The 27,024-nt window shown below is 42.3% G+C and overlaps 1 protein-coding gene across 5 annotated transcripts in view; it reads right to left on the reverse strand.

Annotated features, from left to right (window-relative positions):
* The window catches only part of DOCK11 (dedicator of cytokinesis 11), a 1,133,414-nt gene that overhangs the window by 396,306 nt on the left and 710,084 nt on the right, over positions 1-27,024 (reverse strand). For all 5 annotated transcript variants that reach the window (XM_086918718.1, XM_086918717.1, XM_086918722.1 and 2 more), the window contains 2 exons: positions 21,684-21,862; positions 274-390 (listed from right to left, as the gene is read on the reverse strand). In XM_086918718.1, the coding sequence (XP_086774844.1) occupies positions 274-390; positions 21,684-21,862 (296 nt within the window). The remainder of the gene's footprint in view (positions 1-273; positions 391-21,683; positions 21,863-27,024) is intronic.

Here is a 27,024-nt window from a genome sequence, read left to right on the forward strand (position 1 = left end):
TTGAGTACTTGGATGCCTTTTACAATGTAAAAATATTTGTGAGTGCTCATATGAAAACAGGAAAACAAATTCTAGTGATATGCCTGGGAAGTCGGAAATAAGCACGGATACCAGGGGCACAGAAACTTCCAGGTGCAGATTTCAAGCTTTTTTATTCTTCATTTTTATAAATAAGACCTCTGGAGAGTAAACACTAACAAAAATATCCATTCAAAGCTAGAGCATTCAACGATTACACAGACACAGACATATATGCTTGATGGTGCTACTCACAGAGGGGGACATGGTTGAGCAATGATATAGAACGTCCTTCCCGGCTAACCGCGACACATTTTCTAGCAACAATCCGAGTAAGGGCAAGTAGAGTTGGGCTATTTTACTCTGTTGGTTCTGAAAGAAAATGGACAGTCACATGTTAGCACAGGCAGTGTTTCATCACAAGCACATTATTAATCTATGGTACAAATTAAGTCAATTACAAATGGCAATTTAGAGTTTAGCCATTTTCAAAAGTTATTTTAATAGCTGTTGATAAGTTCAATTTCCATATTAGTTTGATATCTCTTATCTCCCTTATCCCAACAAGTACATATTCACATATTCAAAACACATGTTTCTGTAAATTAAATATGTTACATACTATCCAATAGTTCTTCACTCCTTGCTATTCATTTTAAAAATGTATTTGCATGTTTAACAAGTTTCAAATGTGAAGCACAGTTTCAAATTTACAGTTAGTGTATCAAAATACAAAAGGAACTCACGCTAAAAGCCCGAATTGATGCTTTCACAAAATAAATGCTTTCTTAGCATTAACTAATTTAAACCTAGAGTAGTGTGCGACCCATGGACTTTCAACTAATTTAAACCTGATCTTTCTTCTCTTTTCAATACCAGAATATCAGACCCTCGTGACTGGTTTTGCTGTCAACTCCCAGTTAGATTGTGGCAGTGAACTGTACTGTGGCCCCCAAGAAGCTATGTATTAAACTTCAAAGGGCTCATAATACTGCGATACAAGTTATATTTGGTCTTAGAAGCAGAGCACATTTAGAAGGTACATGTATTTATTTATTTATTAGTTGAGTTTGTAAGGCGCAACAGCTACCCAAAAAGGGTTTCCCGGCGTAGGAGTGGACTGGCTGGAATGTTAGCAGCTTGGGGAGAATTATTGGTTAAACAACCAGGTCTTCAGGGTTTTTCGGAAGCGGGTGTAGACTGTTTCTTTCCGGATAGCTGAGGGGTCCAGGATCACGTAGCATTCAAAATACTATGCAAAGAAATGATGGATGGAATGGTGAATAAATCATACATTTCCCCCAGTCAAGAGATCTGGGTTAAATCCATTGTTCTTTTGCTTACCATGTAACCCCAGTTTAGACGACCAAGCCATATGCAAATCAGCTCAACCCTGTGCCTCACAGGAACAGTCCAGACTGAACTGCCAAACCAGGTCCTCCCTGGACCGGAAACAAGCATCCTGGGACCAGTTTCTGGGTATTACCCTTCATCAGCCAAACTTTCTAGAATCCAGTGGCACAGTGAGCAAGGGACCCACGTCTTGGGTGAAAAGAACTACGCAAACAAATGATGGACGGAATGCTAAATAAATCATACATTCACCCTCAGCCAAGAGATCTGGGTTAAATCCATCATTATTTTGCTCACTATGCCACCCCAGTTTAGACCCAGCCATATGCAAATCAGTCTTGACCCTGTGCCTCATGGGAACAGTCCAGACCGAACTGCCAAGTTTCCGCTCCTTTTTGGACCGGAAACAAGCATCCTGGGACTGGTTTCTGTGTATTAACCTTCATCAGCCAGGATAGCTTGATTCCAGTGGCACAGTGAGCAAGGGACCCACATCTGGGCATACCTATTCCCCTTAGGTTGAAAAGTGCTACGCAAACAAATGATGAACAGAATGCTGAATAAATAATACATTTACCCCCAGTCAAGAGATCTGGGTTAAATCCATCATTCTTTTGCTCACCAGGCCACCCCAGTTTAGACCCAGCCATATGCAAATCAGTCTTGACCCTGTGCCTCATGGGAACAGTCCAGACCGAACTACAAAGCCAGGTCCTCCCTGGACAGAAAACAAGCAACCCTGGGACCGGTTTCTGGGTATTACCCTTCATCAGCCAGGTTAGCTTGAATCCAGTGGCACAGTGAGCAAGGGACTCACATCTGGGCATACCTATCCTCTTTTTATGGTGAAAAGTGTTACTTAAACAAATGATGGGCGGAATGCTGAATAAATCATACAATAACCCCCAGTCACAAGGATCTTGGTTAAATCCATCATTCGTTTGCTCACCATGCCACCCCAGTTTAGACCCAGCCATATGCAAATCAGTCTTGACCCTGTGCCTCATGGGAACAGTCCAGACTGCACTCCTAAGGACAGGGTCAAGACTGATTTGCAAAAGGCTGGGTCCAAACTCTGGTGGTGAGGCAAAAGAATTATGGATTTAACCAAGATCCTTGTGACTCGGGGTAAATGTTTGCATTGTCCAGCATTCCGTCCATCAAATATTTCTTTTGCATTGAAAATACTGCTCTTTGTCTACTAAGGAATGGGGTTATTAATCTGGGAGTGAAGTGCCCCTAACAATTTTCAAAATCCGCTATGGTTATTTCAAAACAAAGTTCGGAGAGCATCTCTGCTCAACCTCTTGCAGATATGACTCAAGTAGCAGGCAACCTATACAGAAGAGTATGTTAATTTCAAGACCTACTAACAATTGTAAAGTAAAGAACACAACACTAAAATAATTCTGAACACATTTGGATAAATAAAGAAAAAACAGATGAGCAAAAGGCACTAAGATCTTCAATATAGATAAACTCAAACATGATATATGAATTTTTAAAGTTACAAGGTAAGAAATGGCAAGAAAAAGTAGGACATCAATGTAAATAACAAGGACCTACACGTGACTTCATGCGGAATCTAATGAAGCAGAGATCAGATTTACCAAGCAGGTTGCTCCAGTGACATTTTTTAACTTTAGTCTTAATCTCTGAAATGGAAGTCACATTCTTTCAAAGGAGCAAGCTCAAAGGCTGTGGCCAGAGATGAGCTTCAAAGTTGAATAGGTCATTGTTGAGCTCCTGCTAAAGCTGTTGGTCTCTACGTAAAGGGTGTGATCCAATAAGGACAACTCTATGGGGAGGGATCAATATTGTAATGCAACATCTATGTAAAACCCCATGTGGCCATCAATACACACCCATTTAAATAACATAGCATACACTTGAATCTAGTGTATTCAAGTATCTTGTTTCTTGTTTTATATGTTTATTTTCTAAATATTTCATTTTATGACAAACTCTTCGTCTTCCGTACACATGGTAATACAGATATGCACAACAAACAATACAAATGACAAAAAATCAACACAAGTACCACCAATACATGAAAAAGAAAATATATAGTTATTAAAGCAGTGTTTTAAGAAATACAGAGCTGCATTATGTCAGGGAGTTTAAACAAAGTCAAAAATTAACTCACTATATTCAATGTATTACTCCTATTCTCACGTGAGGATGAAGGTACATTCTTATAACCATTTCTCTACTCGGACCAGACACTTTACTTTTGTTTAGGTCTTAAATAGGGTTTTCAATGCCACAGTGTTGGCCTTGGCATCAAAAGCTCAGAGTGGGATAAAACTGGATTTCGTATCCGCTGAGGCAAATTTGAGTATTGGCTAGATATCTTTGGACTTAGGGTCCAATGTACATAGAGCCCGTACACAAAAGGTGATTGTGAACCGTCTGCCAACTGTTTGCAGACATTGTTTTAGGGAACTGACCTATGTACTATTAGGTTGGTTAGAAAATTACCATTCATAGGAGTACGCAGAATGGTATGCCTAATTTTTATACCTTAATGGAATCATTGCTGCTTTAAAAGATACTTTTCCAGCCTCTTCTCCCTTACAAATCAGTTACAAGCGTTTTTGATTAATCATTTAATCATGGTTGGCAACATTAATTGCAGTCGCAAACCATTGACACACCATACCCAATCGGAATTTGTAAGGAATACTCCTATCATATTCCTTCCAAATTGCAATTGGTATGACTCTCAAAGCCCATATTACGAATGGGAAAAACCTTCAGACTCGTAAAATTGGTTTAATGTATAACAAAGATTTTGCAATACACAGGGTTTGTGAATGCAAACTCCTTTAGTAGATCTGTCCCTAGGTCACTATTTGGGAAGTCAGATCCATCCACCTGCAGAGATTGGATCCCTCTACTGTGAGGTCCTGCAGGGTCTAATTTTCAGTACAACCGAAAAGTCTGAGCAGGCCAACCTAGTTTTCTTGCCTGCCTTGGGAGCGACTTCCTTGATCAAGTCCCAGCTCGATGATCCATTCAAACTGCAAAAAAGTTCCATCTGGTAATTTCTGCAATCAATAGGTCCACGGGGCAAGCTGCAAGACAATGTGTCACTTCCAGGCATTTAAACTGCAGCCTAGTCAGAATGCAGTAGGGCTCCTGGCAGACATATATTTTTTCATGTATGTGTGTTGTGTAAATACACTCTGCATCCCACGTCATTTAATTTCATTTTGCCAGAGCTGCATTGGGCTTACAGGATAGTTAAATAGACCAATTGGCAGAAACCAATTTTAGGGCAAGAGTTGAAGTGTCACAGTGCACAGAATCCAAATGCCAATGTTGGGCGAAGAATGTCTAATGCACGATACATAGTACTGTACCTGTGCCCTGAGTTCCCCACTGTGACTATCTGATAGCCTGGGGTTTGCTGTTTTGGCAATAGCCCAATGATTGTTTAAAGTGTATGTGGAGGGCTAACATGTCCCTTTACATGAGCAAGGTCCTGGACCGGTCCTGCAACCTAGAGGGAGACAACATGCAAGACCGCATTTACTTGCAGTGAACTGCTGTCTCTGCCATGGGTTTAGCATGCAGAGTGCTGTTGGCACTGTACTGTGTTTTGTTAATTCATATTTGTGGCTAGATCTTTTGATTTGTGTTACTGAAGTGGAGCGGAGGCCTACTGGCTGGATTGTGTAAAGTTTCAATTGTAAGTTGAGTTGAGTTGGTTATTTATAAAGCGCTGGCTGTCACTCCGAAAGGAGCCTCCTGGCACTGTGCGGACAGAAGTTAAGGTAAACACGAGAGAACCCTATATGAGAGATAGGGAGCATTCATCTAAAGATGCAAAGATACAGGTCTTCAAGGCCTTTCTGAACTGCATTTCTGTTTCGATCAGCCTTCAGTGTGTGGGCATGAGATTCCAAGCTTTAGTTCCTAATGCCGCCACAGTTTTAACGCCCTTGGTTTTATACTTGAAGCAAGGGGGTTTGAGGAAGTTAGCCGATGACGATCTGAGAGTCCTAGCCATAGTGTAGTGAGTAAATGTGGCTAAGAGATACGTTGGGCCTAGATTTAATTCTGCTCTAAAGGTGATTAGGAGTATCTTGAAGAGAAGTCTCTTGTGCAGAGGTAGGCAGTGGAGGGTTTTAAGAGCTGCTGAGCCAGAGGCCCTGTGTGGTAATTTTGAACCTAGACGCGCCGCCACATGTTGTACAACTTGTAATCTCTCAGTGTTTATTTATTTGCTCCTGCTAGAAGGCTATTGCAGTAATCTAGCCTTGATAAGTGTCATCACAACTATTTTTCAAGCAGAGATGGGAATGAGGTCATAGAATTTTTTTAGTGTCTTAATTATGCTAAAACAGATCCCTGCCACCTTCAAAGCGTGCGGGTGGAAAGAGAGTGAGGAGTCAAATTGCACTCCCAGGTTTTTTGCTACTTCAACCATGTTCGGCGGTGCAGTTGCACCTTCAGGCCACCACAAACTTGTCTTTTCCTATCGGGAGTATCTCAGTTTTATCTGTGTTGGACCTGAGATGGTTAAGCTTCAACCACTGGATAACCTCGGTTAGGCATGATTTAAAATTAAGTTCTGCCTTAGTTGAGTCCTTGTCTAATGACAAGAACAATTGTGTGTCATCCACGTATGACGTTACTTTAATATCAAAAGAGGATATCAAGGAGATGAGGGGAGCCATGTATATATTGAATAGCAGGGGGCTAAGAGCTGAGCCCTGAGATATTCCTGACGCAATGGGGAGTTCCGTGGAGAGGAACGTTCCTAGGGCCACTGTTTGCCTAAGATAGGTAAGGAAGGATATAATCCAATCCAAGACGGTATTTGAGATGCCACAATTATTTAGCCATGCAAGGAAAATGTCATGTGATATGGTATCAACTGTGGTTGACAAGTCAAACAAAATCAAAACTGCATTTCTGCCTTTTTCAGCCGTAGTTTGAAATTTGTCAGCTATTTCCAAGAGCGTGATTCTGTTGAATGCTTGGGACGGAAACCTGATTGCTCTGGAAGAAGTATCTTGGCAGTTTCAAGGAAGTTGGACAATTCTCTACTGACTAGTCTTTCGGTGATTTTGCCCAGTGTCTATAGCAGTGATATTGGGAGGAGATTTGAGAGATTGGAGGAGTCTATATTTTGTTTCTTTTTCCTCAAAGAAGATCGAAATCTGATCACATGGGGTCTGTGATGGGGGAATTTCTCCTCTTGGTGCTTAGGGTCGGTAAAATACTTTACAATTGAAAAGATGGTGTTCTGATCTTGATGTGCCTCAAGTATCTTCTTCGAATAGTACTCTTTTTTAGATAATATATTATGTGTAGGGGATTGTCTTCAGCTTATTTTAAAGGTTGTTTGGTCTGCTGGGTCATAGGCTCTTCTCCGCTTACGCTAAATGTTTTACATAGAAGATGTGCTTGAGCTAAGGTGGACGTGTACCAGGGAGCTTGGTGGAATTTGTCTTTTACTTTCTTTTTAAATGGTTACAAAGGGGCTAACTCCTCAATAATTGGGGTCATCCAGTTACGTAAGAGATGTGAGTCTTCCAGAGTTTTGCCAGTTAGGACAGTAGCAAAAGCATGAGTGACAATGGGCAGTTTTGGATTAGAAACTAATTGCAATCACACGCTTTGTGTGTGCGAGGGGAGTATTTGCTTGGTAGAGTGTTTTATACTTAGCAACTTGATGCCAAGAGGGGTACATACATGGTCTGACCATATCTGAGATATAGGAATGTGGACCTTTATCGAGGAGGATTTAGAGCAGACTGCTTCCAATGTATGGCCTGGGCTAGGGCTGGGTGGGCGGTAAATTAAGGGTTCTGTGAATTAGAAGGAAGCATTGATTGTGAAGCTGAAGCCGAGGCTTTCTGCACCCTTCAATGAGTAAAAAAACCAAAGAAAGTTGTAGTGAGTCACGATAAATGATGGCCAGCCCCCCTCTTCTGCTTTCTTCTCTGTCTTTCCTGCAGATTATGTAGATGGAGGGGAGTGCTATAGCAATTTATGGATTACACAATTCCTTTAACCAGGTTTCAGTGACAAAGAGGAAGTCCAGCTAAAGCTCGCTGATCAGTTCTCTGATGTCCTGTGAGTGTTTACAGAATAAACGTGCATTGATCAGTCCCCCTTTCAGTTGAGTGGAGATGGATGTTGAAGCTTCCGTACACATAATTTAAGGGTATGTATCTGTAAAATTGAGCTCAGTTCTACACTTACGACAGGAGAGGAGGCCTTTAGTCCTATCTGGTAGTAAATGGCAGTTACATTTATCCCAAGTGTCAAAACCTTTTCACACTTTTGATGAAACTGCAATGCCTTTTTGGGCAGCACGGCTGGCGCTGGTCGCATTCCAGACGCGGACGGGCGCAGACGGGCTTGCCCACTGTGTGCAGGATGTGAGGGCCAAATATTGATTAGAGAAATTAGGAGGGAGATAGGGGACATAGATGTAGAATGAGGCTGGGAAGCTCTTTAGATGGCGTGTCCAATTCCGAGGTCAGTGTGCCCAGGAGATTCAGATAGGTTGCTGCTGTTGTGTTTGGGCCAGTGGGCAGTGAGAGCACCAGTCCAGTTATCGCCTGAGTTGTTGTTCCAGTTTTGATGGCCAGCCCTAGCAGTGTTCAGTCTATGATGATGTGGGGTGGGAAGGCAAAACTTGGTGAAGCTATGGCCCATCCAGGTGTCTGGTGTGTGCTTGTGGACTGAGATGCTGTTGAAGGAGGTGAACATTGATTCCAGGAGGAGATCTGTGGAGTGTGTGGGTCTATTTGCACACTGGTGAGGCTGGGTTTTCTGAAATCTTATTGTAGTGCTGGTGAGTTCGGGCCTGTGGAGGAAGAGGTCTTTGAGGACCATGAAGGAGCTGGAGTCGAGGGTGAGAGGAGCAATGAAGCCAGCCATGGTGGTGGTGGAGTTGATGTGTGATCCTGGTGGTCTGTAGATGAAGGGACTACACACGATAGAGGTGGCTGTAATGTAAAGTTTGAACATCAGGTGTTCCATGTTGCTGGTGGAGGTATCAGTGAAGATGGTGTGCTGATGTTCTCCTTTAAGATGATTGCAACTCCTCAAGGATAGTGCTAATGGTTAGTCTAGGAATCTTGGGACTTCAAGATTTCCTGAGGTGATGTTGGGGCTGTGGTAGGATTCTGCCAGGTTTCAATGAGGAACATGCGATCTGGGGTGTGGTCTTGCAGCATGTCTTAGATCTCCGTGGCACATTTAGTGGCTGAGCGGGTGTTGATAAGAGTGAGTAGTGTTGTGTGGGTGGTGGCTGGTCTCTATGGGTTTAAGAGAGTGTGGTAAATAAAGGTAAAGTTGAAAAACATATGATATTGGTCAACACTTTTAGGGAGATAGAGGCATGAAGTGATAGTCAAATCTTAACCTAGACTGTGCAGAGTCTGGTCTGTTTCCTACCTTCATCCTCCATTAAAATGTGGTGAATGTACCATTCACCATATTACAAGTGCATTACAGTCAATGCACTGCACATAACAAAGAATGAGACATACTCCACATGTTGACAGAGTACCCCGTGTGCCAAACCCTAAGGTCGTTATTTTCTCTAGAAGTACTCTTTAGGGATTTTAGGAGAATCTACTCTAGGATGGTTACCCTGTTACCTTTTAGCTATATTCACAGTATCTGAAATGTAGACCAGATGCCAATCTCAGACACCCCTTGACTGAAAGAAGTTGGATTTAGGGCAGCAAGTGTGCGTAAAGTGCATGAATGACATCTTCCTGAGCCTCAGTTGCTGTAATTCTTGTGAATCCCATTCACTTATCCATAATACTGTGTAAACTTCTAACTTTACCCAAAAGGCCAAAATCATGCATTTTCTTCACATTTCTGTGATGCAAACTTCCAGAATCTGTAGGAATCCACAAAATTCCTCCTACCCAGTGTTCCCACACTTCTCCCATTAAAAACATTACCACACATCTGTGACTTAATCTAGCTCCTGTGACACAAAAGGGTCCAAAATGCAACATGACGATAAAATGAAGGAATGGCAATGTACCTGGTAAGCATAGTTCCTGTTTGGGAGCACTCGGAGGAGCTGCATAGGTTCTAGAAATTTCATCACAGAAATGTGTGGAAAATGTACAATTTTAATCAAAGTTTGATATTTACAAATATTAGAAATATTAGAGTTTGTTAGATGTTTTCAAAATATGTTTAATGTCAAGCGCTCTGATATCCTTCGGATCATGTTTGCGCTATATAATCGAAATCCAGAGTAAAGACACTCTTCAGAATGACCCGAATCCTACTAAGGAAAAGAGATGCATTTTAAAACAACATTTCCTACAGATACCCACTTAGGGAATATCGTCGTGCTCTGGAAGGAACTACTTTTCCCAGTATGCATCAAGAATAATGTACTAAGCATACACCTACTAAAGGTAATTGAAAACACCTGTACATTCTAAAAGAAATAAAAGAGAACCTTTCTGTGGAAGTGCAAACCCCCAAGCCTATGATTAAGATGCTGTAAGCATTTTTGGCAGAGTGCCCTCCCGAAGCGCTGGGAAGTTTGGCGGAAGGAAAAAAAATAATAATATATATATATATATATATATATATATATATATATATATATATATATATATATATATATATATATATATATATGCTACAATTATCCAAGCATTCACTGGCTCCACCAAACCGAGAGTTGCGTCGTCACCATAAGACTCCTTGGATCGAGTCTCGCTACTCCATCATTTAAACGACCACGCCGTGTTAGATTTCAAAATTTCTTTATTTCGCCGCTGCCAAACGCGTTTCGACTACACTAACGCTCCCACAGCGCACCGCATATACCAGCACTCTCCAGGAGAAGAACGGACACCAAAATCCGGTAATGAATGCAGCAGAGTTTTTTTATTTTTAGTTTAGGTTTTCAGTGAATCAGGGGTGCCACGATCTGACCCGTTTCGGTGATCCTGTCGCCTTGCACACCAGATGAAAGTGTTTGTGAGTGCATATCATTGAATTGTGAACCACCAATCAGAGCACTTTTTACCAAGTATCACGTGACCATAGATAATAGCCAATGACATAGAACATAGACTTAATCTTAGTCGACTTTCCTACAATAACAATCGCAATGTGGATAATATATATATATATATATATATATATATATATATATATTTATATATATATATATATATATATATATATATATATATATATATATATATATATATATATATATATATTTCACAGAAAAAAACCATAGGTTATAGTGGATATATAGTTAGGAATTTGCATTTACAAAACCTTGAAAATTCAATGAAAAAAACATTGGTTTTAGGCCATATATAGTTAGGGATTTGCATTTACAAAACCTTATTTTACTCGCATAAAACCATTGAAATTCCATATATAGTTATAAGCGCTAACTATATATCGCGCACCCGCAATCCACTGCTGATGATGTCACATATTACATCATTCATGACATGGTTAGTGACATCACTGATGACATCACTGATGACATCTCAAATGACATCATCCAGTGACTGTATGTTTCTGTAAAGTTAAAATATCTCTTACATATTGAAGAATGAGTGGATATATAAGTGTCTGGATGAAGGATTTAGTAGGTGCATGACTGACTATATGAGTGAGTGATTAAATGTGTCTCACTGAGTGCATGGGTTAATGACTAAACTGTCTCAATTTGTGCATCATTATGTCTGTTGTTCTGTAAACTGTTCCATGTGTTGATAAGTAACTATATGAGTAACTATATGGGTTATTGATTGGTTGCCCAAGTATTTGTATGGGATACTGAGTGAGTGTGTGTGGGTAGCTGGGAGGTGTGTGACTCTGTGCATAGATGTGTGAGCAGTTGATTCACTAGATGTATGGTTTCAAAAGTGCATGTGGAAACAGCTGTATGGGCGGTTGACTGTGTGCATGAGTGTATTGGTGAGTGAATGGATATCTCAGTGCTACATGTCAAAGTAAGTACATATGTAAAACACAGTACATGTGAGAGTTGACATATATAAATAACTGTGCATAAGAGCCAGTGAATGTGTGAGTGGCTGTATGGATCATTGTGAACTTGTATCAGGGATTGTATAAGAGAGTAAATATGTGTTAGTATATGTTTGAATAAGTAAAGTTTGTATAACTGTATATTTGAGGAAATGGAGGTGTGATTGATTCTTTGCATGACTGACTAGGTGTGTGAGTAACTCCATGGATGAGTGACAGTCTGTGAGTGTCTGTTTACACTGATTGTATCTAAGGTTATATTAGAGTCTGAAGAGGTTCATCGTATTATCACATGAATGATATCATCAGTGATGTTATCAGTCATGTCAAATGAGATGTTTTCAGTGATGTCATCAGTGATGTCATTTGAGATGTCATCAGTGATGTCATCAGTGATGTCACTAACCATGTCATGAATGATGTAATATGTGACATCATCAGCAGTGGATTGCGGGTGCGCGATATATAGTTAGCGCTTATAACTATATATGGAATTTCAATGGTTTTATGCGAGTAAAATAAGGTTTTGTAAATGCAAATCCCTAACTATATATGGCCTAAAACCAATGGATTTTTCATTGAATTTTCAAGGTTTTGTAAATGCAAATTCCTAACTATATATCCACTATAACCTATGGTTTTTTCTGTGAATTTCATTGGTTTTTTAATAGCAAATATGAAAAGCTTAAAAATGTCAAGTACGTGATAAATAAAAACATTTTCGTATTTATGCACGCTGATGTGCTTTGAACGCTGCACCCCCCCCCCCCTCCCCTCTTTTGTCTTAGTAGTACTCTCTCTTTGCAGATACTGAAGGGTAGTTAACGCAGGCCTTTACCCCCGTTGTAATCCGTCGTGGCTGCTTGTCTCTCCATTTGATTGATTGTTGTCCAAGCATTTACTGTTTTACAATTGGTTCTCTTTGGATCATTCTCTATTTACAAACAAGCACAAAGTCGCAATACTCTGTTTAGTCTTTGCAGATAGTGAAAAATCGTGTAAAAAAAATAAAAGTAATCGAGCAAAATCAGTAGGCCACTAATTGGATCTCTTTTTGACCTCGCTAAAATAGAAATATTAGGAACAACCCTTCATGAGAAATACGAAAATAGTGAGATGAACTGAGCTCCACACCATGAGGGCTGCAAGACAGCTCGGCTCCGTCACCCACCCCGCCCAAAATAACGACAAACCCTATGCAAATATTAAAAATATAGACAACACACCAGCAAAGAAACAGGGTAAAACATTTTATTAAAAAACTATTTACATAACGTTGGTTTATAAGATGATGTCAGTAGTGGACCGATGTGTGAATAGATCGAAAGCAGCACAAGGCTCCAAGATCCGGATGGCAAGCTCCTGGATGTTGGGTGCCATAGTTTAGAGTTCTGAATTTGAGCCTTTTTCAATGTCTGTGCTTTGTTGAATCAAATTTGCGGCTTGACACAAAGCTGACTCAAGCGTTGCTACTGATGCTATGCAGACCAAAACTGGTTTTCAGTTTGTACATTTTTCTAGATTTTTAATCCAAGTTTGGTTGACTTTGTAGAACGATGGCTTCAAATTTTCAACATACGGTGTGGTGGCGCTGACTGGGAGGGGGCGCTTCGCTCCTGCCCCCTCCCCAAGTAAGATTTTCATACGTGAAAGTACGTTGATGGTTTTGGTCCCTGAGATGCTTCGATGTCACTGCCATTCTCAAATAGCATAAGTTCTGGATGTTGGGTGCCATAGTTAAGAGTTCTGAGCAGCGCTTGTAACACTGTCTGAAGCTTATTTCCACCTACTGCAGCTTCACTATTCTCAAAGTAAGTGAGTGTCGTTTGTGGACCTGACTGCATTAGAAAACAATGTGATATGTTACCTTCCTAAACAGCTTGACGGAGGCCCCTGAGGGGCGGTGTGATGGCCATGGACTCGGAGAAGACGCTTGGCTCCGACACCCTCCCCAAGTCTTATAGCACTGGTGTAGCCTGAGATCGCCCCCGACATACGCGGCCGGCTCCCGGGATCCGGCGGAACTTTTTGCCTTTTGATGACTCTTCAATTCTGAACCTTGTCCCATCCAGCTGAGTTGCGCCCACTCTTGCGGCTACAGCGTCTTGCCCACCATCCAGCTGAATTGCGCCCACTCTTGCGGTGCAGCAATAGGCGACTGCCACAGGACTCTCAAAATGGCGGCCGGCTCTTCGGTTTTGGGCCTGGTCCACTAAAATGGCCCTGGGACACCTTTGAACTCGGACGCTTCCCTGATAGGGCTTGGGTCCCATTCTCGAAAAGCCTCTCCTCAGCCGTGAAGATTCTACAAAAGTCTTGGGGGCCTCCGACTCCCGCAGGCTTCTGGTGGGGAGCGGCTGCCATGATTGCTCGTGGAATGGCCACGACGGAGCTACGAGATGGTAGTGGTCTCATGCTGACGCCAGCTTTAGTCTGAAACATCCAGAAACACTGTAGACTACCAATTCGATCAGTTCCGGTAGCGCCCCAACATGACCCGGAAGAGAAGAACTTGCCCTCCCCTCTTTGACTGATGGTTCTTGTTGCCTGTCCCCTCTGTTGTCATTTAACAGAACTTTTTGGACTGCTGAAAGGAGTTGTGTTCCGAACGCTGGTTGGTGGAGACATTTTGACTATATTCTTGACCTACGTTGTCGCGTAATGCGTTATATGACACGCCGCGTTACCGCACCCGGAAGTGATCCGCGGCGCGCAGCGCAGCGCGCAACGTAAGCATAACAGGACATGTGACTTGTTAATAAAACTTTTCATTGGTTCATTTTACTTTTGTTAATTTAATGATGAAAAGCTTGGTCATATGACCTAAAAATTATGCTTTTTATTGTTTTCGAACAATATTTTTTTTTCAAACATATGTTATAATATTCCAGGCTAATGTACTTTCCCGGAAAATTTACAACTGCCTTGTAAGTAAAATATATTCCTTTTTCGAGAAAAAGGGCGTTTCTTCCTTCCATAACGGAGCCGTTGAGTAAAAGAGATTCGGCCTGCTATCTTAGTCGCCGATACGCCTGATTATCAGATTCTTATCGATCACTTTATATTGCAGACATGAAAAACACAACTGCTATTAAGCATTTATCTTTACTGCGTTCCTACATATTATACCTTTTATCCGTCATGTAATTGGACTGCTTTATTTCACTTGCCTTTACTGATTCGAAAACAGTGACTAAAAGTAAAAACTTTACCAATGTAAATACTACTACCGTGTTTTGTTTTAAAAACCTTTATTGTGAAAATGTCAGTATACAAATACGGGCCTATAACCACGTGGGCCGGCCACGGAGCAAACTGAAATCGTATATGATGAGGAGACATTTACACTGTAGAAAAACGTAACGATCGGGCCATTAGGTTGCAAGAACAAAGGTGTCTAACAGTTGCGGAATCGGTGGACGTACATTTTGTAATTAAAATACGACACAGCCACTTACAATAACATTTTCTAGATATACATTTGCGGGCAAGGAGTTACGATTCCCATTTATACCGGCGCCATTTTGGGCGAGGCCGGGCAGGTCCAAGATATAGTCAAAATGTCTCCACCAACCATCGGCCAGACCAGAACCCCTTTCGGCCCTTTATGCTACAAGATGGTGTCTTCCATTCAGAAAATATTGTTGGCAGCATTTTGAAAGGAAACAGAAACAGCCATTGTCCTAGTGAGTTTCACATTGTTACATTTAGGAAGAATGTTGAAGAGTAGTATGTGGAAAATCTGAAGCCATTTTTCTACAAACTCTCAATCAGACTTGGATGGAAAAAAAAAACCTGAAGAATGTACAAACTGAAAACCAATTTGTGTCTGTATAGCATCAACAGTAACGCTTGAGTCAGCTTTGTGTCAAGCCGCCATTTTCATTCAATCAATAGCGTCCCGCTGCACACATTCAGGGACCTGGTCGTGTCTTCAGATGAAACGGATTGTAGGAAAAGAAGCAGAAAGGAAAAGGAAAAAAGTTCCGCCGCACCTCGGGAGCCGGCCGCCTATGTCATGTGCCATCTTTGGCCACACCAGGGCAATAGTGAAGCTGCAGCAGGTGCAAATAAGCTTCAGACAGTCTTACAAGCACTGCTCAGAACTCTCAACTGAGGCACTCAACATCCAGGACTTGCCATTCGGATCTTGGCGCCTTGTGCTGGTTCCGACCTATTCACACATCAGTCCACTACTGACATCACCTCATAAGCCAACGGGGCACCCCACGCCGACTTTCGGCGCAGCATTGTAGGATGGCCACACCAGTGCGGCCACTTGCTGGACACCACCTCGGTGCCATCCGGATCTCGGCGCGTTCGAGTCACTGTGCCGGAAGAGTGACCGGAACTCAGCTGAACACGCCGTCTTTCGGCGCAGCATTGTAGGATGGCCACACCAGTACGGCAATTTGCTGGACACCACCTCGGTGCCATCCGGATCTCGGTGCGTTCGAGTCACTGTACCGCAAGAGTGACCGCAACTCAGCTGGACATGCCATCTTTCGGCGCAGCATTGTAGGATGGCCACACCAGTGCGGCAATTTGCTGGACACCACCTCGGTGCCATCCGGATCTCGGCGCGTTCGAGTCACTGTACCGCAACAGTGACCGCAACTCAGCTGGACACGCCGTCTTTCGGCGCAGCATTGTAGGATGGCCACACCAGTGCGGCAATTTGCTGGACACCACCTCGGTGCCATCCGAATCTCGGCGCGTTCGAGTCACTGTACCGCAACAGTGACCGCAACTCAGCTGGACACGCCGTCTTTCGGCGCAGCATTGTAGGATGGCCACACCAGTGCGGCAATTTGCTGGACACCACCTCGGTGCCATCCGAATCTCGGCGCGTTGTGCTGCCTTCGGCCTATTCGCACATCGGTCCGCTACTGACGCCGCCTCACGTGCCAACGGATTTTCTACGCTTTTTGTAGCCCTATGCCGCATAACAGGTCATGTGACTTGTTTATAAAACTTTTCATTGGTTCATTTTACTTTTGGTTTCCTAAAGATGGAAGGCTTGGTCATATGACCTAAAAATAACACTTTTCATTGGTTTAGAACATTTTTTTTTCCCAAACGATGAAAGCCCCACCTTGTTTCTGGATCATTCAGACTGAAGCTGGCGTCAGCATGAGAGCACCACCATCTCGTGGCTCCGTCATGGTCATTCCGCGAGCAATCATGGCAGCCGCTCCCCACCGGAAGCCTGCGGGAGTCGGGGGCCCCCAAGACTTTTGTAGAATCTTCACGGCTGAGGGGACGCTTTTCGAGAATGGAGCCCAAGCCCTAGCAGGCAAGCGTCCGAGTTCCAAGGTGTCCCAGGGCCATTTCAGTGGACCAGGCCCAAAACCGAGGAGCCGTCCGCCATTTTAAGAGCCATGTTGCAGCCGCCTATCGCTGCACTGCAAGAGTGGGAGCAACTCAACAACATGGTGAGCGAGACGCTGTAGCCGCAAGAGCGGGCGCAACTCAGCTAGATGGCCGCCACCTGGGGAGGCCCGTTCACGCCGCCTCCCCCACCCCCGGGCCGCCGCACGCCAATTTTCGGAGCAGCATTGTAGGATACCAAAACCAGTGCGGCAGTTTACTGGACATCACCTGGGTGCCTGTCGTACATGTTGTGTCAGCCATGTGACACTGGACACAGTCCCATCAACATCTCAACGCGTTCTGCTGCCTTGGGACTATTCGCACAACAGACCGCTACTGACGAGGCCTCCCCCCGCACCACCCGGGACGCCCCACGCTGTTTTTCTGTGCTGCATTGTAGGATCCCAAAACCAGTGCGGCACCCAGGCGACATCACCTGGGTGCCGTCCAGAACTCTGCACGTTGTGCTGCCTTGGGACTATTCGCACAAAAGACAGCTTCTAACCATTGTTGCTTTTTGTGTTGAAAAATGTTTAAATGTTTTTAGTTTTTGTTCCGTTCGTTATAGTTAATAGTTAATAAAGTTTTATAATCTTACTTTGTTGGAGTGTTATCTATTTTTTTAAAAACGGGTGAATGGGGCCTTGAATCGGGTTATTGTCATGTGTGGGCTTTGGAAGTGTGCTGCTGCAGGATCGGACATTTCAAACTCAAATGCACGTTCTTTTTCTTACCTTTCCGAAGCATGGAGCGCAATAGCAGGCAGAGAAAGGGTGATGCACGTGTTGAACACTACCTGACCTGGCAAGTTGCTGGCAGTGCCTCCCCGCCCGCTCCTAAAAGAGGGCACACACACACCGCCGCCCCGAGTACTTCACAAATCTTTAAAAGACCATGCGCTTGTTCATGAGGCTTAAATGGTTTATCACCTCTTCTAGAACCCCTGCATCGACCCGCTGACGTTTCCTGGAAAAATTACCATGTAACACAATACCAAGCCCTGTCAGCTGAAACCCCCAAGGAATCGTGGGGCATATTATCAAGGGGGTTTATCTCCGCTTTTTTGGCTTTAAAAGCCATGAAAGCGGAGATAAAATTATCTCCCTATTACCAAGCTGTCGCTAACACCAGTTAGTGACAGCTAAAAGGAGATAGCGACCATCTTGGGCCCCGCTTTGCATGTCAGTGATACTTATCACTAATGACATGCAAAGTGGCGTACCAAGATGTTAGCGACTGGAAACAGTCCCTAACATCGCTATCTTCTATTACCAACTTTTGGAGATATTCGCGCTAAGCGCGAATATCTCCAAAATCTAACACCTGCCCTGAGCAGTTCTTAGCCATGTTATCCAATGGGAGGTGGATAACATGGCTAAGAGCATTTGCTCGATAATACATGAATATCGCTGACTTTTCTGCGATAATAGCAAGGTTTATCTGCGATAAAAATCGCCGATGTGCGGCGATAATTTTTGTCTCTAAACAAGTTAGAGACAAAAATTATCGCTAGTTGTTCGTAATATGCCCCCGGGTTTTTGCTTGCAGAAATCGGGAGGCGGGAGACTAGCACTGAAATCAGTAGTCACACGCCTGAATCGGGAGGGTTGGCATGTCTGAATTCTCTACAGCTGGGGCCATAAACTACATCCGCAGGGGTAGGTGATAGCCTGGGACCAGCCTGGCATCTAAAATGGATGCCGTGCACGACAAAATTGTGGCATTGGAAAAAAGGCAAGATGGCGCAGCCGCTGGAAGAGATGTATCAACATATATGAGCCTCCTCAGCCACCCTCAGGAAACATAGGGGATTAGGATACGTCTCCCGCACCCCCTTATACCTAGTAATTTACCGTGAAAAATCATTTTTTTTTTCTTTTCCCCACGGGACCCTTTAATAACCCCAACAACATTCCTAGGGGGTCAAGAGGGGGATACCTTGCCCCCTTTCATTAAATTCCCCTTTCGTTTTTCACCTCTTCTTCTCTCTCGATCCTACCGAGAGACAAGATGGCGGCCACTCCGGACTGTTTAGAATGTTGACAGACACCGGAGAGCCAATCAGCTTTCTGCGCGCAAAGTTCCGATAAGCGAAAAGTAAGCGGACCGGATCGCTGCCCGGAGCGCTGTTACAGATATATATCTTGATTTAAACGTTAATTTCTCAAAATCCACTGAAGCACATATATTGAGACCTAGCAAAGGCACATCGGGCTAACAGTCCCTACAATTTTGCCAAGTTTCGTGCAAATCCATTCAGCCGTTCGAGCTAAAAGTGAGTCCAACCGCCCTATGGAAATTAACATGGGAAAAACGCGTTTTGGGACCCCCCTTTTTTCTCGGCCCCCCCTTGACGAAACCCCCCCAAATTTTCAGGGGCTGCTCAGAAACAAAATGTGCCATTTTCCTGAAAATTTCAGCCGATTCCGTCCACAAACGTCAAAGTTATTAGACATAGAATTTTCAAAAATCCCATAGAGAAAAAATCCTAACTATATATACCTACTGGCGATAGCCAGTAGGTAATATATATATATATATATATATATATATATATATATATATATATATATATATATATATATATATTTATATATATATATATATATATATTACCTACTGGCTATCGCCAGTAGGTATATATAGTTAGGATTTTTTCTCTATGGGATTTTTGAAAATTCTATGTCTAATAACGTTGGCGTTTGTGGACGGAATCGGCTGAAATTTTCAGGAAAATGGCACATTTTGTTTCTGAGCAGCCCCTGAAAATTTGGGGGGGTTTCGTCAAGGGGGAGCCGAGAAAAAAGGGGGGTCCCAAAACGCGTTTTTCCCATGTTAATTTCCATAGGGCGGTTGGACTCACTTTTAGCTCGAACGGCTGAATGGATTTGCACGAAACTTGGCAAAATTGTAGGGACTGTTAGCCCGATGTGCCTTTGCTAGGTCTCAATATATGTGCTTCAGTTTGCCAAGTTTCGTGCAAATTTTCAGGGGCTGCTCAGAAACAAAATGTGCCATTTTCCTGAAAATTTCAGCCGATTCCGTCCACAAACGCCAAAGTTATTAGACATAGAATTTTCAAAAATCCCATAGAGAAAAAATCCTAACTATATATACCTACTGGCGATAGCCAGTAGGTAATATATATATATATATATATATATATATATATATATATATATATATATATATATATATATATATATATATATATATATATATATATATATATATATATATATATATATATATATATATTTATATATATATATATATATATATATATATATATATATATATATATATATATATATATATATATAGGATAAGGTTTTTGCCTAACAGTATTTGAGGCGCAAAGTTGGTGGTGCTGTTTGATTAGCAGAGGGCGTCTGAGGAAGGCCGTTGGCCGAAATGCATTATGCCTGCATGCTGTCTACATTAAAGCCTCCTAAATTGGATTCCCCGTGTGGCCTCTTCCTTTTGCTGTTTTGCTGAAGGGTTCCTGTGCATTTCTTCGCGTCTGCCAGAGGCGCGCTAAGAGGCCTCGTTTTCACTAAGTGGCTGGCTGCCATTCTGGTTCCTGCATCTGCAGTTCCCTGTTCGTCCAAGGTATTGGATCGGTGCCAGCCCACCTCGACGTGTGAGTACAGCAAGGGGCCGCCGCCAGGGGCGGCTTGTGACTTCACAAGGAGCTGTGATTAACTTTAATTGGAGCTCACGGCCTGGCATGCTCACTGCCAAGGGGTGGAAAACGGATGCGGGGACCCGAGGAGGCTTTTTGGGACTGTGATTTAATCAGGCACACAGCGCCTTGCCCTGCAGGACTCCTGCCCACATGGACTGAATTTTCGTTGTCTCCACGCAATACCTGCCCAGCACTGATGCAATCTGGGAGATGCAGTGCTCACAGTGCTCCATCTGAAGGGCGTCCACGTGATTGGAGAGGGATTTCTGTTTCTCCAATGAGGGAACAGCAGGAGCATTATGAGGCGCAAAGTTGGTGGTGCTGTTTGATTAGCAGAGGGCGTCTGAGGAAGGCCGTTGGCCGAAATGCATTATGCCTGCATGCTGTCTACATTAAAGCCTCCTAAATTGGATTCCCCGTGTGGCCTCTTCCTTTTGCTGTTTTGCTGAAGGGTTCCTGTGCATATATATATATATATATATATATATATATATATATATATATATATATATATATATATATATATATATATATATATATATATATATATATATATATATATATATATATATATATATATATATATATATATATATATATATATATATATATATATATATATATATATATATATATATATATATATATATATATATATATATATATATATATATATATATATATATATATAGGATAAGGTTTTTGCCTAACAGTATTTTGGGCGTTTCCTCTGTAGGAAGCCTGGATCTATGCCATTTAATGCAATGGTTTGTAATGCACAGTAATTTCCAAGCAGAGTTCCTGGCGACTGGTAGCCTGCTGATGGCCTTCAAGATAGACAGGTTATATGTGGTTGAGTATATTTAGGTGTATAAATTGTCTTTCAGCTGCGTATTCTTTTGAGGCTTCTCACAGTTGATATTGTCTGTAATAATAACCACAAGTTCAATGCCTATGTACATATATGTTACCTTACATGTCTTCACTAAACACCCATCAATAAACCCTGACCATGAAGCCTTCATGGAACAGGAGTAACAGGCAGTTTAGGTCCTGGAATCCATTTAAAATAAGAATATTGCAGCACAAAAGCGTTCAGAGATCCAAACAGGAAAATGGCTGGCTTGGCCGGTGCATTTTAGGTTCTCGATATGTTTTAAACCACAGCATTTCGATGCGTTGTGATAATTCAATTAAAAAAAAACTCTAATCTGTTGAAATAGCTTACCTTATGTTGATACCTGTTGTCGAATGCATGTTTTATTAAAAGATTCTTTAATGTTGACATGGCAGTGTATCGAACATCATGACTGTCCAGAAGAGCTAAGGCTGTTTCCCTTAGTAGCAGACCCACCAGGAAGTGGTTCTTGCAGTAGTCATCTGATAAGCTGTATTCGAGGTTCACATCTGTGTTGGAGATATATTCGAAGTCAAAGCATGTTCAGAATGACCACCATATAACAATTGAAGATGAGCTTCTGTATCTGCTCATTAACATGTTCACAATGGCATGCAGAACATGTGCACATTTGAAATGCAGAGCCATGTGTTGGAGACATGGCTGCTGTTGATTTCAATAACATTTTCATATTATTTTTTAATAATATTCGAAAACGTCTGGTTAGTAAAGCTTGCGACTCGACAAACACAGCAGGCATGTTGCTGAAACGTGGCTTTGAAAAGCAACAAAAAGCTGCAGATGTGGTAGCCTCATACATGAGGAATAAAGGGCATCTGCTGGAGTCAGGAAAGTCAGAAACATTGGGAAATCATATTGGTGATTATACATTTTCAGTGTAATTTGGATTTAAATTTGCTAAACGCTTCCACCAAGGTCAAATTCAGAAAACAATATAGTATACAGTGCATTTGTTTTAATTAAAGCTTTACATACATACCTACCTTTCCTGTTTGTAGAATGTATGTACAATGCATTTAGGGTATCTAGGTTGACTTGGTGTGAAATTGCGGATGCATGCACTTATTTACATATAGTTTAATGTGGCACATAATTACATCTACCAGTAAAGTGTGGGGAGCTTTACATACCTTCTCCTATAACAGCGTTCACAAAACGATTACGTATCAGCCAGCAAACATGATGCGACAAACTTTACCTACATGCTGTACTTATGTTCACACAGACAAGAAGCAGCAGTATACATGTAAATGTACTAAGTATCATACAACTATTCGCCATTTTGAATGTGGGGAGAGGCCAGGAGTCACAGGAACTGAAGACTCGGGTGGGTCATTAACTCATTCTTTCCCTCAACGGAGGTATTAAATGTGGTAATAATATTTCCAAAGTGATAATAAATGTGTGAAAGAAGGTTTATAAGTGCCTTCATCACCTGTAATGTGTGCTAATTAAACCATGTTTACTATTTTATTACATAAATATCTATGTAATACCTAAAGATAGATAAAAAAATGTATTGCACAATTCATATAAAAGAGCTTAAAAGCAATTTTCATTTTCCGTTAAAAAAGGAGTTTATATTAAAAGAAAGTTGATGACTGGCATGGCTGAAATTCATAGCAATCGTCTACAGGTGAAATAGATTTGATCTCAGACATGTATTTTACAAAACCGGCGGCCATCTGAGCTGAGTCACCCTTCATGCACTCGTCTAGGGCCTCTTGGCATGTCTGCACATTGAGGATGCACCAGATTGGATGCAGCCAAAAGGTTCACAAGGGGCGCAAGGTCTTGCAAATGCATAAGACACAAATTAAGGTTTTCGTGGCAATTGCATCATGAGCTCTAAGTGGTTTGTTTTTGCTGTACGAGGCCAAAGAGTCAAAGAGCCTCTGGAGGCCCACCTGAGTGTGATCAAGGAGAATCATGTCGTCTGCATATTGCATTGATTGAATTTTTATAGATGCGATTTTGGGCTGAAATGCTCGAAAGAAAGACAGCCACTCGGGCAGGTCTGCTAGGTACAAATTAAAGAGTAGAGGGGCCGATAGGCATCCTTGCTTTGAGCCTCTGTTGGTCATGATTTTATTGGTTGTTGACCATCCAGACGAAACTCTTATTTTTACCCAGGTGTCAGTATACAGGGCGATGAGAGCATTCAATAGTGACTGCCAGATGTCCAGTTCTTTGATTTTTCCCACAGGCTGGGACGAACAACGCTTTCAAAGGCTTTTTGGAAATCGATGAATCCCAGTTATAGCGATTTTCCTTTTGTAGCGAACGTGCCCTCAATTATGTGGGCTAGACTGATCAAATTGTCTTCAATGTGGCAGCCCTTTTGGAAGCCAGTTTGAGTAAAGTGTATTAGTTTAGAGCACTTGCATAAGCCTTCCCTTCAACATCAACAAGGGCAATCATCCGGTAGTTATCAGGGCTGGACCTGGGGCCTTTTTTGTGGATAGGGACGAGGAGAGAGCCTCGCCAGGAGTCAGGATTAGGCCCACCCATTCTGTTTGCCTTGAATATATACCTAAACTTATACTGCGATGAGGAATATATGTGAGCATGTGGTGTCAAAATACTTCTCACATGTTTTAAATAGTAGAAATCTGCCCAGCCTAAGTTTTCTTCTAGGCTCTGAGTAGACAAATGACTTTTGGATGATTGAAAAAACTCCAGGGACATATTACTGATAGGGAGTACTGCCCTTGTCTGCGCCAAGACACATCTTTAACTGGTTGCAGCAGACGCAGACCTGCCCAGCGTGCCCTATTACCGATAATATGCTGCCCCCATGACAACTGCAAACGCATACCTGTCCTTGGACAGCACACTAGTGAAAGGTGGACAGGCTGTTTGAAGCAGCCAAGATGCCTTCTCAGTGCAGGTGGTAAGTCGGAAGCTTTTCAACAGGGGCAGAAATCCACATTTAGGCAGGTGAATCTGTGACTGCAACTGCCTGCAGGCAAGAATGTGGAGGGAGGGGATCCTTGGACCCCTTTGGTACCCTTTATGGGGCTCCTTTGGGGGCAGGGGGGCAAAATGACTGTGCTCCAAAAGGAGTTGGTGCAGTCAAAATGGCCCCTGACATTTGCTTCTATCATTACACCTATAATACGGAAGAGAACAAGTGTTCCCTTATTTGCATGCAGCCATGCCCCCATGCAAATGAGGGAATGCCCCCCTTGAAATCTCGCTGTCATACATGTAGCACCAGCATGCTTTGTATTGTAGAAGGCGCTGCACAAGAATCAACAGCCCCTTCTGTAACACAAAAGAGCCTAGGGGCGCATAAAAAGGGGCACACATGTCTGTTGCACTCTCTTGGCATTTTGTGTAATGCATCCCCTGAAGTAAGCAAAGAAATCCTTGATTCCCATGAATGCCCCGGCTGTCTATGCTACACATTTGTACATGTGCATTGCCTCTGGATAAATAAGATAGAGGATTAAGGGGTCATTTAGAGTTTGATGGAGTGGAAGAACACTGTCAAACCTGTGGTTCCCCCAAACGATGCAGAAATGGGGGGAGCCCCAGGCTTGTACTGTCGAAGCCTCATCTGCCTCTGCCAATAGTACATTTTGATGAATGTATGATGTTACAACGCATACATTTACAACCCATGCCTTTACAATAGACTTTTTACACCGCAACATCCCTCACAACCATTCCATTACCTCGCATTATACATTTACAACGCATACCATTACATTGCATTTAAGGTAAATGCTGCATAGTGTAGGGGTAAAAATTACTATTCTAAATCCAGGGGGTGAAACAGTAGGGTAAGTGTTGGATAGTGTAGGGGTAAACATTACTATTCTAACTCCAGGGGGTGCAACAGTAGGGCAAGTGTTTGATAGTGTAGGTGTAAAAATTACTATTGTAACTCCAGGGGGTGCAACAGTAGGGTAAGTGTTTGATAGTGTAGGGGTAAAAATTACTATTCCAACTCCAGGGGGTGCAACAGTAGGGTAAGTGTTGGATAGTGTAGGGGTAGAAATTACTAATCTAACTCCAGGGGGTAAATGTAAATGTAAATGTATTTGAGCTTATATAGCGCACAGCTACCCACAAAGGGTTTCCCGGCGCTTGCTTAGGGAACCCGTCCTGGTATTCCCCTGTGAGATAACCCCGGCAGGGTATCCACAAGGTGAAAGCCAGGCATCCCACCGCGAGGGGCCATTGTGGAGATTAAGCAAGCTATTGCCCAGAGTCGCAGAGTGTGAACCCGTGAGTCGAGAAGGCACCGGAGCGAGAATTATCGAGTCCGTGGAATTTTTGAGCCCAAGACCCGCCGAGGCGGGGAATTGAACCCTGGTCCAGGGCCGATCTCAGCTCCCGGGTCTGCCGCCTCTAACCCCTGAGCCACACTTCTCCACAACAGTAGGGTAAGTGTTGGATAGTGTAGGGGTACTATGCTTTGTAATGGTATGCATTGTAATGGCATGCAATGTAATGCTGACATTGTAGTGTCTTACGATGTAATGTCATGCGTTGTAGTGACATGCAATGTAATGGTTGTGTTGTAGTGACATGCGTTGTAAAGGATGTTGTGATGTAATGACTGTGTTGTAAATGTAGTGCGATGTGATGACTGCGTTGTAAATGTTGTTTCCCCATTTTGATGTGGAAGCACAAAAACCATTATAAGTAACAAGGACCCCCTGAAAATTGGATCAAGCTCCTGGGTCAGGGTAAATAGACTATTGAAAATAACACACCCAGGCAAGCAACCTAGATAGGTTGCTTGCCAGGGTGTGTTATTTTCAATAGAAGCACAAAAACTGTGAGGTTATATGACGGCAATCCATCCAATTTAGGGCGGGCAACTGTCACTGGATTTTGACTATTGGACTGTAATGTGAGGCAAAATAGTTCTATGTGGGGAAATCAATTAAGGGCTCTTACATGTAGGGAGAAAGTATTTTGTTTCAATCCAATGAGTGCAGTACCTAGTTTTCAGGAACAGTAGCGGCTGACAGGCTCTTTGGTGAATGAAAAAAGCCATCTAAAATCAACACATTCTGAGTGATAAACAATTACCTGAAATCTGATTAAAACAAGCATTTAAATGATTGTAATGTTTGTGATAAAATAATTGTGGTGCAATTTTTTTTAAAGATTTGGGGAATCATTTTAGTGTGTCAACATACATCTGTAGATAATACCTGAAGTGGGTATTTTGTTTTTATTTGGTCATGGGATTTGTGTTGCTTTTAGCATTTGAAATATTGTAATACTTTTCCTCATGACATACCTTCTGCTCTATGCCTTCCATGTTTTGGATTTTTTCAATTAACAATATAAAAAAACAAGACTTAGGTTAGCCCCCTTTAGCCATTGGTTGGTTTGGGCCCGCCCTTTAAAAATATTTCTTGCCCGTAATTCCCTGTGAAAGGGAAAGTTTTCATATAGGCAGGGGCAAATTCTGCAGACAGCATGGGCCGTTGTAGCAGTGACTGATGATATCCTGTGCAACAGGAGATTGTCAAGTAGGCAGAAGTTAATGACAAGTATTAGACAAAAAGGTTAGGGTTTCGGGCTAATATAAGTAAAATATACCAATCCATGGCAGGATGCTCACAATGCTAATTTCAAGGTAGGTAAAGCAGCAATCAATTTTATTTGTGTGGAGTTGTAATCA

This window comes from Lissotriton vulgaris, chromosome 4_1, assembly GCF_964263255.1.
Source record: "Lissotriton vulgaris chromosome 4_1, aLisVul1.2, whole genome shotgun sequence".
NCBI classification, from domain to species: Eukaryota; Metazoa; Chordata; class Amphibia; order Caudata; family Salamandridae; genus Lissotriton; species Lissotriton vulgaris.